Source organism: Ammospiza caudacuta, chromosome 10 (assembly GCF_027887145.1).
Source record: "Ammospiza caudacuta isolate bAmmCau1 chromosome 10, bAmmCau1.pri, whole genome shotgun sequence".
Lineage (NCBI taxonomy): Eukaryota > Metazoa > Chordata > Aves > Passeriformes > Passerellidae > Ammospiza > Ammospiza caudacuta.
The window spans coordinates 17,722,469-17,736,377 of NC_080602.1; the positions used below are offsets into that span (position 1 = coordinate 17,722,469).

General features: G+C 41.0%; 1 protein-coding gene across 2 annotated transcripts in view; it reads right to left on the minus strand.

The window, feature by feature from the left end:
- FBN1 (fibrillin 1) overlaps positions 1 to 13,909 on the minus strand; it is a 141,669-nt gene that overhangs the window by 26,722 nt on the left and 101,038 nt on the right. For both annotated transcript variants that reach the window (XR_009275121.1, XM_058811553.1), the window contains exons 33-41: positions 8,084 to 8,206; positions 7,423 to 7,545; positions 5,569 to 5,694; positions 3,932 to 4,054; positions 3,261 to 3,383; positions 2,221 to 2,385; positions 1,745 to 1,813; positions 1,506 to 1,631; positions 108 to 230 (exon numbers count right to left, since the gene is read on the minus strand). Coding sequence is in view for 1 of the 2 variants with exons in the window: in XM_058811553.1 (XP_058667536.1) it covers positions 108 to 230; positions 1,506 to 1,631; positions 1,745 to 1,813; positions 2,221 to 2,385; positions 3,261 to 3,383; positions 3,932 to 4,054; positions 5,569 to 5,694; positions 7,423 to 7,545; positions 8,084 to 8,206 (1,101 nt within the window). In the remaining variant the exon portion in view is untranslated. The remainder of the gene's footprint in view (positions 1 to 107; positions 231 to 1,505; positions 1,632 to 1,744; positions 1,814 to 2,220; positions 2,386 to 3,260; positions 3,384 to 3,931; positions 4,055 to 5,568; positions 5,695 to 7,422; positions 7,546 to 8,083; positions 8,207 to 13,909) is intronic.

Sequence of the window (13,909 nt, forward strand, 5' to 3'; positions counted from 1 at the left end):
TGAAAATTAAGAAAACCTCAGGCCAATGCAGTAGGCAACTCTTAGGGGAGATGATCTCCCTGGCCCAAAGCACTAAGCTAAAGCTTTAGAGAAACCCCAGCACACACCCATGCAGTTGTTTCCTCCATTGACTTGCATGTAATCAGGAGGGCAGATGCAGGTGTAGTTCCCAACAGTATTGTAACACGTGCCAGGTCCACAGATGCCAGGTGTCTCACACTCATTCACATCTAGAAGAGAACAAACAGGCAGTGAGTGAGTGGCCACAGAAGCTTTCTTGTTGTGCTTCTGAGAACAAAAATGTCTCAGTAATGCCTGAGGTAGGAAGGTGCTGGTGGAGAAGAGCTGAAGGGGCTCTGAGGAAGGTCATGGTGGAGCAAAGCCACACAGAAAAGGAAGTGGCAGCACAGGTGGCCAAGGAAAGCCCAGCTGTGATGCAAAGATGGGAACTCTGATATGTGTGAAAGCTCAGAAACAGCAATTTGACTTTTGCATCTGTTGCACAAAAATAGTGTTTGAGGACCTCCTCCATTCTGGACTCTAAGATCTAGAGATGAACCAGGTGGCTCCCTGTGGAGTCCCTACTGAGCATTGCCTGAGTGGGGAAAGTGAGCCATGTTTTCCACACAAGATGTCACATTTCCTTCATCAAGAGACTAAGTTTTGTTTAAAAAAATCTAACCAAAATCAAACCATCTCCAAAACACCTCAGTTCCCAAAAGTTCAAAAATATTTTCCCAGCCTTAAAACTTTAGAGTATCTTTGACAAACCACTCAGCATCTGTCGGGCTACATAAGCATAATGTGGATGAAGCACTTTGGTTCAGTCTTAATTTAGGACCTGAATGTTTTGTATTTCTGCAGTGATTTGCACCTCATGGGCACCACATTAACATTATTAACAATCTGGAAGACCAAAGACAGCATGGACAACAGGAAATTTTGGAACTTGATGGGTTGCTTAAGATTTTATATCCAGCACACCTTGAGAGTGGCACATGATGTGACATATACTTGTGATTGTGCTGTGGAAAGGAACATGTTTTGCAGTAAAACCAATATTTTCAGTTGATGACTTGGTAAGCAGGGGTGAAAAAGCAGTGGAAAAATACATGGACACACCAGTCCACCAGATTCATGGGGAAAATTTCTTTTATCTGACTGCTTATTCATTGCCCATTACCAAACAGCTATTTTTTTATAGCCAGTTACCAAATTATGTCTTACAGAAAAAAATTCTTGGACTTTCAGGTTTTGATCAAAATATAATAATAAAAAAACCCCTTTCATCTATTTCAACATGGTCAAGAAGGAATTTTCACACTCTTAATGCAGTATTTCAACTTGTTCAATTTTACCACCCTATAGCTTTACAGTGCTTAGTCTGGTTGTGCTCCTTTTCAAGGAAAGATTCATTCTCTGCATATTGATCTGTCTTTTCAAAGAATATTGATCTGTATTTTCAAAGAATAAAGCAGAAGTCTAGTTAAGTGAAAGCTCCATACCATCACACACTCGAGTCTCTTCATTCAAGTAGTATCCTGATGGACACTGACACTGGAAGCTCCCAAATGTATTGATACATTTTCCTCCTTGGCAAAGTCCAGGAAGTTCTTGACATTCATCAATATCTGTCCAAACACATAAATATTTTATTAATGTTTGCAATGAAAAAAAAAAAAAGACCCTCACTACAGAGTTTTACAATTTCAGACATGTAAACATAGGAAATTGCAAATATTACCTTCTAATATAACTGTGATAGGGTTTGGTCTGAATCCTTCCCCTCCAGGGCAAAGAACCTTATATTCAGCTGTAAACAAAACAGATTTATGAGCATATGATGGTAGAAACAGTTTCAGCACAATTGTTTTTGAAAACAGATCAGATTGTTACAGATAATTTAAATGTAAATTTACAAAGTAACCAGCTAGAGACACTAGATTTTACTCTGTAACATTATCTGTTATTCCATTTCGTAAATAGTTCAGTAGTCTTCAGTGTAAGAGCAAACTTTCTCAAAAGAAACAATAATATTCTGACTAAATAACCTTTCTGAAAGAATGGTAAAATTTTTGGTGAAGACCAGTGGAAGCCAGCCCCTTGCATGCCCACAATAAATGCACACCAGTATTTGAGCTATTTTAGCTATTCCTGGCTAAATTAGGAAAAATCCCACCAAACACATGGCTATGCTCAAGCCAGGCAATGCAGACTTACTTGTGTTCACCAGTGGGCAGTGCTCACAGGGAACTCCCCAGGCTTTGCCCAGGGAGCAGCAGCAGGAGGCCTTGGAAACACCCACTCCAATCTCATTGCTGCAGAAGGTGCCACCATTGTCCCCCCGAGTTTTGATGTCCAGGTAACAGTTGCCAGATCGTGTATCTATTCACAATGCACACAATGACAAACACATCTTAGGAGAGAGCAAAACACAGCACATCCTCCCATGGTGCAGGACACCCACAGATGGCTCCCATTTCTTGCAGGACACAAAAGCAAGTAAGTTGTGCTGCCCAGGGAGCCTCAGCATTTCCACTTAGGTAGGTTGCTGGTGCTCCATATCTTGGCTTTTTTTGACTTTTCACAAAGTAGGAAATTTACTTATTGAGTCCAAGGGCATGTCAGCCAGGCTTTTTCCCATTTTCACTCACATTTTCCCTGACATTAGTACATCTTTCCAGTTCCAGATATCCACTACTCTCCCTTCTACTCAAGGTTTACAAGCAGGAAAGCATCTACTAAATGCTAGGAATTTCAAACACATTAAAATTTGAGAATCATCCTACACCCTCTTAAACAAACAAAACCAAGGAAATATTAGGATTACTAAGCAGTTGGAGCCTAATACAAGAGCATTTCCATTGGTCATGAAGCTGCACCCAGCCAAGTGCACTCAGTGCTCCAAGAGCATGGGTGGCTTCATGCCACAGATTCATTTGCCTGCCATCTTGGGGCCAGCTGGATGTGGACTAAAGTTTGTTGAATTTTAAAATTGTCTCCTGCTTGCTGTAAATTGTGGACAGCTCTAACAAGCCCCAAGGGGTTGCTTCTGGCAGCAGGGCACTGCTGGCATGCTGCATCAACTCTGGACATGCTCCTGCTGCCCTACTCCAGTTTCTAAGCCAGGGGCAGTGAGATGGGAATTGAAGAGCCTGATCAAGCCCTTTCCCATGACCCAGGACTTTATTCCTAAGCAGCCAGCTTGGAGCCCCTCTGTGGAAGTTCCCTTGTGAACAGCACAGGGAGTGGTCCCTTACCAACGCATCCAACGCGAGTGGGGTTCAGCTCGAAATCCGGAGGGCACTCACAGGTGTAGCTACCAGCAGTGTTGATACACGTGCCACTAATGCAGGTTGTGGGGTCTGCACATTCATTAACATCTGCAAGAAAAACACAGCATGTCCTAAGCAAATACTCCAGGACATTCAAGAGCACTGTTGATACATCAGATACCATCACAAATCCATTAGTTATGAGACAGTGGTCTCCAGAAAGCTCTAAAAAATAAACAGGCATCTTAGAAGAACAGCAGTCTGAGATGAATTCATCATTTCATAGGAGAAAGAAAAAAAAGCATTTTTCCTGAAAAAAATCAATCTATGAACAAGATTCACATAAAGTACTAAAAAAGAACTTAAGGGAAAAACACAAGACAAGGCCATAGCTTACATCCAGTACTGCACAAAGCACAATACATCTCTGCCAGAGGGACTCTCTGATCTGTTTTTCCCCTTCTTAAGGGGATATCAGAGGTGGACAAAGAACAGTAAAGAGGAGCATAAAAAAGATATGGTGAATCCTGTGTTATACAGTAGAGAAGTTAGTTTCCTATAACCAGTTTGATTTGTACAGCTTCTTAAAAGAATTTCCCAAGGAGCTGACTATGGCACTGGCAGCAGATTAAGAGGCATGCTGTGCAGAGTTTTACCTGTGCAGTTGCCACCACTTCTGTCCAACTCGTAGCCCACTTCACACTCGCATCGGAAGAGTCCAGGGAGGTTATGACAAGTACCATAGACACAGATGTTAGGAAGTGAGCACTCATCAATATCTGATTAAGGAACAGGAAGAGAAAAATATGAGGTTTCCTGATCTTTTTGAGACATAGAGAACTGCAAACATTTTCAGCAGCATGGATCTGGAAGACAACAGTTTCTGCACATCAAGTAAGACAAGAAAAAGAAACATGGAAGATTTATGTTGGAGCCTAAGGAATCTAATCCATAATGATTTTTTGAGAAAATGGCTCCTTCCAATATCTCTGGAAGCTATGCCAGAAACTATCCTACCTTATTAGTGGGCTAATCTGACAAGTAGAAGTATTGAACATAGCAGAAGACATGCCTTAATAAAATGAAGCTTATTAAAAATCAGCAGTCATCTGCAGAAAGCTGGACACCAGCAAGAGAAAAGCCTGTGCCTAAAGGTGAACTTCAAAGCTTGGCAAGCAGACACTTTTGTGTCTTTTCTTCAAATCACTGAGTCTGAACCAGTATTTACTGAATGCCACATGCACTGCACAAAGAACAACTAATTTGATACAATAAAAAAGTGTGTGTTTACAAAGGACCTTAAAATACTGCACTTAGTGTACACAACTAAGACATGAAGGCAAGTCTGTTTTAGCAACAGGAGCTAGCCTCTAAAAAAGCTATTTAAACTTAGCTAAAAGGTTTGAAAGTAAATTGTTTCATGAAACATTATGAAACCTAATATTGGTTTCGTTTAAAGAAACTCACTCTCAAATTATTTGACTCAGTAGATTTCTAAAAAATACACAGAACACTTTTCAAGGGGAAAAATCCTTTTTAAAGTGATGTACTTATGAACTCCATTAAATATCAGTTGTCACGAGTTATTGCTATGTCAGATGATAGGGCTGCAACTCCTTGACTGACTTAACTCATTAATGCTATAACTAATGAGGATTTCAAATGTTCAAATCAAATATATTACCTTAATCACATTGGTAACATGTTTATTATTTGATTGTTTTGAATCTTTGCATATGCAAAGCTCTTATGAATGAGCTGTAAACTGTTAACAGCTCACTTTTGAAATTGAACAAATAGTCACACAGGATTTTTTTTTTTTGGTGTAGCCACACAGACTTTCTGCAAGGCTTCACACTCTGATTCTGCACCTCACAGAAGCCATCAAAGCATTTGCATTGCATTGGTTACCAAATCACTGCTTTTCAGCTTCAGACATACCAATGAGAACTAACAACTTTTACTGTTTAATTGTTCTGAATAAAATGAAGATCTGGACATCAATGATCAAGAAGAAATGGCAGCTATCAGTGCCATTTGGATCACCAATCAGACCCCAAAATAATATATCATAAGATAGGCTTTGAAAAGCTGTTCTCTTTATATACAGCCGGTAGATGAACATCTACAGATCCATAATAAATGTATGAAGTGCAGAAAAGCAAATACTATTAAAAAAAATCATGCAGTTCTCAATACAACCACAACAGCAAACAATTGTAAAAAATTGGAACATTAAAACAGTATTAAGGCAGAATCTGTTGAGTGTTGTTCAAAGCTTACAAAGAATTACCTTCACATGCTTTCCCATCTACGCTTGGCAAAAATCCCATTTCACATTCACAGCGATACCCTCCAGGGGCATTGAGGCACTGCCCATTTTCACAGAGATTCAAGTTTTCTGCACATTCATCAAGGTCTGTAAAAGGAAGGGATATTGCAAGTTAGCAGTAAAGATGCTTTTCTCACCAACATTTGAGTTGAAGCATTCAGTGCTCCAAGAATTTTAATTATTCTATCTGAACACGTGCAGAAGAAACTGCAATCTAGCTATGTGTACATGTAACAGCTCTGTATAGTCCAGACATATTGCAAATACAGCTTCTAATCAAAAGGAAAATCTTTAGGAGACTTGTATAGTAGCTCCAGTTAATAACAACTGGAGGCAGTCACATGGTCAAATTTAGACTCAGAATGAGCACATGAAATTTATTATAGCTATTGTTTCTATTACAGCAAAGCCTAGAGGCAGTAATTGAAAAAAAAAAAAAAAAAGAGGTTTACTATGCAGTGAGCAAACACAGAGTAATAGGCAGTTCTCCATGCCAAACATCAAAACACTGACAAAAAGAACTTCATCAAAACTAAACTGCAGGTTAACAGCTGATGAGAGAAACAGCCTTCCTACTGGACTCCACTCACCTTTGGATAGATCATGGCCCTTACTCTCAAGCTGAAATGTTACACATCACCAAAACACCTCCTTATTGCAACAGAGTCTGGCTGGCAGCATGAGTTCTGAAAAGTCCATGGCTGGTAAACCAAAAATCACCTACCAGGGAGAATGCTGCACACTGCACAGTTTGGCAGAGGGTTTACAGAGCATTTGAGTGCCCTAGCTTGAGTCCCAGACACCTCTTGAATTCACAAACAATAAAGTATCCAAACAGAAAAAAAGTTCTACTGAATGCAGAGTTCTATAAGCAGTTCATCTGAAGGGTGTAGCTTACAGACTCCTGGAAATCATCATACAGGAAATTAACAAAGAGCACTGGGTTAGGAAGGCCACTAAGGAAGCTGAATCAGATTCAAGATGAAATTACACTGAGAGAATTAAACAGAATTCCAAGGTCTGCTTAGAATTTGGAATTATTCAAACCCAGCCTTAAACCTGATAATCCAGATTCTCAGATGCTCTAAAAACCTGCTGCAGCTGATAGAGAGCTGCTGATTTGCACCAGCTGAAAAGCTGGCCCACCAGCTCTGGGACATGGCTCTGCTCCAGGCAGCAACATCCCCAGCCACACTGCAATCCTCAGTGCAAGAGCAGGGCTCCTCATGACTGAGCACACATGAGCTAATCTGCTCTTCAAAGCAGAAGACTGAAGTGTGGGTGGGAAACATCTCCCTAGCAAAGTTTTATAATCTCATTTACAGTTTATAAAATGAGGTTTCAGAAGCAGCTACTTCCTTCATTCTACATGCCAGCACTGCATCCTGACAGCAGCCCTCAGGATGATGGAGTAAGGCAGACAGACATCACACACTCACTTGAGGAAAGGACAAACATTTTTAGGCAATTTTGTGAAGTAATTTTGATGCATATGCCCTACTATTTAAGTGTTAAGGTGAGTAGCCAATGGACTAGTTTACTAACTAGCCAAATTACATATTCAAGCATTGTTTTAGAAATTTTGCCACTCATTTAAACTAACAAGAAAAGCAGAATGAAAAATTACATTTTATCAAGGGAAAAAAAGCGATTGAGTTAGACTATGTATAATATATAATATTTCTTTTAAGCTGTGGCAACCTAGGTGAGAAGACAATTAATGATAATTTCAAATGTTTAAAAGCTGGTTTTGTGCATTGGATCACAGACTGACTTAGGTTGCACGGAGCTGATCCTTTGCTCTCCTGAGCTCACCTGTACAAGTGAAGCCATCCCCAGTGTAACCCTCTTTACACAGGCAGCGGTAAGAGCCCATCGTGTTCTTGCAGTCAGCATGTGGGCTGCACATGTGGGTTCCATTGGAGCACTCATCCAGATCTTTAAAGTAATAAAACAGGGGAAAAATTAGTTAAAAACCCATACATGAACACAAAGTTTAAATAGGGTACGGCACACAGAAGCTCTACTTTAAATAATCTTTCATAATAAAACCCATACATATGTGTGGCCATCTGACTGAAAAAGTGGGGAGTAGCTTATTTGCAGCCCACCAAAGAAGTCTGACAAGCTAACTGTGAGGAAGCTCCAGGCACTCAGTACTAAGGCCTGTACCTTGTTTTCAAGGGGAGCACCAGGAGGCCCCTCACTGCCTCCCATCAGCTGCCCAAAGCACAAAGCATCTCTCTCCATGGTTCAATCTCTTCTCATCATTTCACAAATCAAACAGGAGATAAGGCTGATTTCACAGATACCATGGTGAAGGACTTGTCCTCCAACAGATCGTGTCAAATCAACCTAACAGTTCAATAACCACTTGCCTTCACATTTTATAGGTGTAGTATTACTTTTTTCAGAATTGCTAGAACCCCATTGTGGTCTGGCCTTACAAATAAATACAAATGCATAAGAGTCTCACCTGTGCACTTGATACCATCTCCAATCCAGCCAGGGCTGCAGCTACATTTGAAGCTTCCTGCTGTGTTTGTACATATGGCGTGTCTGTCGCAGTTATGGGCTCCAATTTCACACTCATTGATATCTGTAAACAGAGATGTTTGAGCAGCTCATGGAACCACTTTCTCATATCCAGACAACTGACACTAGAATTTCTCAAGAAAGGCAATGTGAACATGAAAGCAAGTCTGCATTTTTTACAACATGGCATTTAAAAAGGAAGCTGAAGATGAAATCACAACAAAGGAAAGAAAGGAAAAAGGAGCACGTAGCGCATTTCAAACATGCTGCCCCGCTACCTGTTCTTCTGATAGGCACATAAAGCAGTGCTGCTGCAGCTCACTCCAAAGTATATTTCAGAAGGAAGACAGTACCTCAGGAAACAGCCTTGCCAGAGTGCCCATCCTGCAGAGATGGGCAGAGTCTGCAGAGAGGGACTACAACAGTGACTCCACACTGCAGAGTTTGCTAAAAAGTGTCAAAGGAAACTCTGCTGCCCAGGGATTCCTGGAATGCAGCACTCCCACAGCCCCAGCACAGATGCTGATGAACTCCAGCCAGGCACCACCAGCTAGCTGCCCCTAGGATTGTCCCCAGGCAGGGAATGAAGCAGGTTCTGCTTGGCCAGGGGCTGTGTGCAAGGCTGGACACAGGCTGTACCACTGCATTTACCAGGAGAGCTGAGGAGCTCATCAGGCAGGCAGTTAATTAGGAACTCAGTGGGAAGAAGCATCCTTGGAGACACCAGGCAGCAAGTCATCCAGTCTTCAACATACATGGTCGTGCCAGCACATTCTATTTCAGTACTTGCTATTTTCACCTTATTTTCATGTTTGGGCATTCTCTGGCAATGTCAAAATGTATAGACTACAAAACCCAAACTGGACTCCATTCTTCCCGCTCTTCTCACTAAGCATTATTAATGCTCCATATAAGTAGTTGAAGAATGTATAAACTAAAAGGTGATGTTTTCAGAAGTTATTACTGGTAACTGAAACAAAACTGGCAGGAATTTTCTTGCCTATCTGAGCTTTGGATTTTACAGTATTTTCTGTAACTGCCCTATTGAACTACACTTTACCTCCATGCAGGATGTAATCTACCTAGGGTCCACATCAAACCACTTAAAACTAATACCCATTTTTCAGCCCTCCCAGGTGTCTTAGATGTTGCTGTAAGCCAAACCATCCCTCTGTAAAACAGCTGATGGAAAGGCAAAACAAGCTCATAACTCTATGTGATTCCACAGACAAAAACCCAGCTCAGACCTTCCAGAAATGCATCAGCCATCAAATATGTAACAACCTTTGGGATTTCCAGCCCCAAAATCACAGACTTCAATTTCCCTATGATTTTACCTGCAAACAATTAGCTCTTTAAAGATGGTGAAGTTGTGGAGCTAATGCAGAAAGTGACCAGATATCACCTTAACTATTTCCTTTACAACACTTTCTTAAGTTTTTCTGTCCACACTTCTCTAAACAAAAGGCTGTGTCCTTTCACTATGCCTTGTACACATATTTTGCCTTTTCATAAAGGCAACATATGACTTCAAAGAGCAGACTACATCTGTCAATTATCCTAAAATTAAATACTCAAGGCCAGAAAACACCCAAAATGAGTGCTGGCTGGGAGGGATGGGGCGTTTGTTTGGTGAATTTTGTGCTTGCTTGAGGTTTTTTGTTGTTGAGATTTTGGGGTTTTTTGTGATTTGGTTTTTGGGCTTTTTGTTTTGCTTTGTTTGTTTGGGATTGGGTTTTTTTTGTTTTGTTTTTGTTTTGTTTTTTTTTTTTTGTTTGTTTGTTTTTTTTTTTTTTGGTGGGTTGGCTTTTAATGCTTTGGAGTTTTTTTTAGTCTGTTGAAGTGGAATTTAATCCAATCTTGCTTTTCTGAGTCTCTTTCTAAGTGAGGCATTGCTTTGACTCAAAACTCCAGACATGAGCATTCCCATAATCTGAATGCTGACATCTAGATATGAATCTAAATCTGGCAGCTGGAATCTACCATTAATGAATGTTAACTCCAGGCCTGAAAACATGCAAATGGACACTTACTTCTTAAAACTTAAAAAAGGGTCAGGAGCAAATAATCTCAGAGCAGTTTTGCCTTTAGCATGTGCAGAAACTCATGAAGATAACATCACACTAAACAGGAAACTTGCATCTGTCAAAAAATCTTAAGGGTGGCCTGAAAAAAATGCAACTCATTTTGGCTTGGGGAAAGACTGGAAGGAATTTAGAGAGGTCAGCTACAGTATACACTGACATAAAAAAGCTGAGACAAACACTCTATATTTTAACCTTTACATGATTTTAAACTCCAAACTGTTAAACCACTGCTCACATTAAGACTCCACTGTATTTGATTGTTTGGTGCTTTGAAACATACAATCACAAGCTTCCTTATACCCTGCAGAGCACAACAAAACACAAAAAAAACCCCATCACCAGAAGAGAGGTTTCTGCCAAGAATTTTTTTTAAACCACCAGCAAACACAAACAGAAACTTGCATGCAACAGCTACACCACAATGAAGTCATGCTCAGGCTCGGATTTAAGAAAAATTTTCCAATTTAAGCCAAATTTTCCACTCTCCATAAAGTGACTGTGGGCTCCATCCCACCAAGCACTGACCCACTGACACATTGTACCTGAGAATCCCCACTAACACCTCCCAGCAGAACAGCAGCACCACAACACTGGGGCCCTTGCAGTGGACACTTGTTCCCCATCAGCTGTTTGACACACACTCTAAAAAGCTTAGAATCTTCCTTGGAATGAATGCTGCAAATATAAATCTATACCCAAATGCGGGTATTTATAATGGAATCAACTTTCTCAGGCATCAGCCACTGAAATGTCATTCCAGTTGCTTTGAATAAAAAAAATATCTTTTTTCCAGTAAAAAATTTCAATATATTTCCACACTTTTTTGCCTGGGTAAAGATCAAATAGGGAATGCAAATTGTATTCTCGAATGCCATCTACCTTTAAAGGCACATTGCAGGGCTTATTTCCATGATGTATGGAAAGTTTCTTCAGATACTTAAATGAAAGATGATTGAGGCATATAAAATACCATCACTGGCTTCATCCCAGATTTTACTTCTTTTCCCCTGTGTTTAACTCTGATGTTGTTTTGCTATAATCCCAATTCTTTCCTTTCTTTGCACAGCTGAGTTGTAAGTCTACATTTATTACACTGCCATTATTTCCAAGGCAAAAGAGATCTCAGACCAAACATGGCTCTGTGTAAACAGTGCACTGAAATCATTGGAATTTATGCCTTCTTATACTGGAGCTTAATATGGATTTATGTTACCATAAGTATTGAATTATGGCTTCACAGAATGAAACAGAAAGGAGAAGTAGAGCTCTGTAGGGGAAAAATTAACTCAAGATCTTTAATAAAAGCATGAGTCCAGTTCTGTCTCCCTGTTCTGTCTGCATGGCAGTACAAACAGTACTATACTCTTCAAATACTCCAGCTAGTTCCATTTAATTGTCTGAAGACAAAGGCATTACTCGGGCTGAGTAAAGGTATCATGACCCAAAGAGCACCCACGAGGACACTACTGAAGTCAGGGTTTCACACAATGATGGCCTATTCCCACTGACTTCATGGGGATTTTCACTACAGAGTAAAGGAGTGAGTCACTGATTTATATCAACCTTCTCCTTCTGCCTCCAGCATGAGTCCGTGACAAGCCAAGGAAAATAAAGACATTCCAGCCAGAGACTGACACTGCATCCTCAGCCGGTCCCACTGTGCCCCAGTGCTGCTGCACACATGTTCTCAGCTCTGCAATTGCACAACTCCCATTCCTACTAAGAGAGCTGTCTGCCTACAACAGATGAGAATACACACAATAAATAATATGCAGGCCTGACATCATAACAATCCTAAGCACTCTGGGGAAAAAAACCTGTCAGTCACCCTGTTTTGTTGGCTCCTTCAGTTCTCTTCTTTGGATAAATATTTTTTCTCTCGAGCCTTTGCCAATTAATAAAGTGTCTCTCCCGTTAATCACAGTGGCACAAACTTTTAGGGCTCTCAATGTGTGTGCAGAAAAAATACATCATATATACCTGTCACCCTTTGCATTATGCTTGCAAAATGTGACAACCAAAGGAAAGACACTGCTAGCCAATATCTGCACAACACACCCTTACCCACTCTGGAAGTGGATCACTGAAGCTGGCCAGAGAGGAGCATGGGAATAAGTCACTGTTTCCTCATCTACATTCTAGAAACATTCCTTTGCATTTGAACAGAATGAGAGTGTACATTAACTGAAGAAAATTCACATGTTCATCACTGGGCATGAAATCCTCCAGGTACTCTGTGTACTGTTTTCTATTAGGTTTCATTTGGCTTCAATGGTCTATAAGAATCCTTAGCAAACTGTAAATTTGATTCAGACTCCACCTATAAATCAGTACTGTTTGTCAGCAATTATGCAAATCCCTTAAGCATTTTCTGACTTTTACATTTTTTTGGCAGTCTCTGCATATCTGTGCATTTTCCTGCACTGACGTTTCGCTGGCATCGCGAGCCTGGGCCCAGTTCCCCGAGGGCCAGTCGTCTGGTGGAAGTCACAAGGCATTTCCTCCTCCTGGGCTGCTGCCCATGTAATCAGGTAGGAAAAACTAAGGCTTTTTAGAGGGAAAAGACTGTGAATTTCATCTTGGCGGTCATATTAGTTGAAAAATACATGGGAAAAAAGTCCCTGTTCTCATCTTCCTATATGTAAAATTGTTTTCTCTTTTGGAATCACTCTCAGATTTTATTCAGCATACTGTAGTCTTGGAGTTTCACATGGGACAGTTCAGCTCTTGCCTGCTGTCCATCCTTACATCATCAGCACACTGAGGCACAGTGTGTTATTGCTGGACAGATGCCTACTGCCAGTACACTCCTCCTGTAATACCCCCCTTTGGTGGGCAGGATTTCATTATCATCCTCTGGTATTTGGCCTGACACAGCCAGCTCCCAGACTCATGATGGCAAACATATGCTTCACTGGTACCAGAACTCTCTTGTGCCATCAAGCCTGAAACACAATGTATTGTTAATGGCCAGAAGCCACGAATAATGGAGAGGAGAGTACATTATACAAGTCACAAATGGCTCTATTTCTGAGGGCAAATGACAGGTTCACCTCTTCCTTTCCCTGCCTCAAATGTCTGACCTCTCGAGACCCAAGTTCCTGTCAGCCATGCAGGTATGCAGTGTGCACTCACTCTTCCTGTACCCACTAACGCCGTCATCAGTGGAAGATGCTCCACACCAAACTCTCCAAGCTCACAGCCCACACCAAGGCTGCAGCTGAGTAACTTCCACCAGCCTTCCTCCACATGGCAACAGCATGGCCCTTGCAGAATCAGAGCCTGGTCTCAGCCTCCCAACTCCCTGAGCCTGCTGTGGAGAAATCCAGCTGACTTGTAACATATTCCTTTTTGATCTGTTGGCTATGTTGGGAAATTACTGCCAAGTTCACCTCTTTCAGTTTGACTCTGTGAAGAGCGCCTTAAACTTGTCCAAGCCCCCCTCCACCAGGAACAACCAGGGGGCTGTGCACACAGCCATAACTGCAAGGATGGATGGGAGAGTCAGAGAGGAATTTGTTTCTCTGTGAAAATATCAGAGCAAGTTTAAGTCTCTACATCAACAGTGAAATACTGCAGATTTACAGGCAGAAATTCAGTGGTGATGAATCACAACATACAAACCCAAGTTCCAAAGCAGGACTTCATTTCTGCACAAGCACATGTATATTTTATAGACA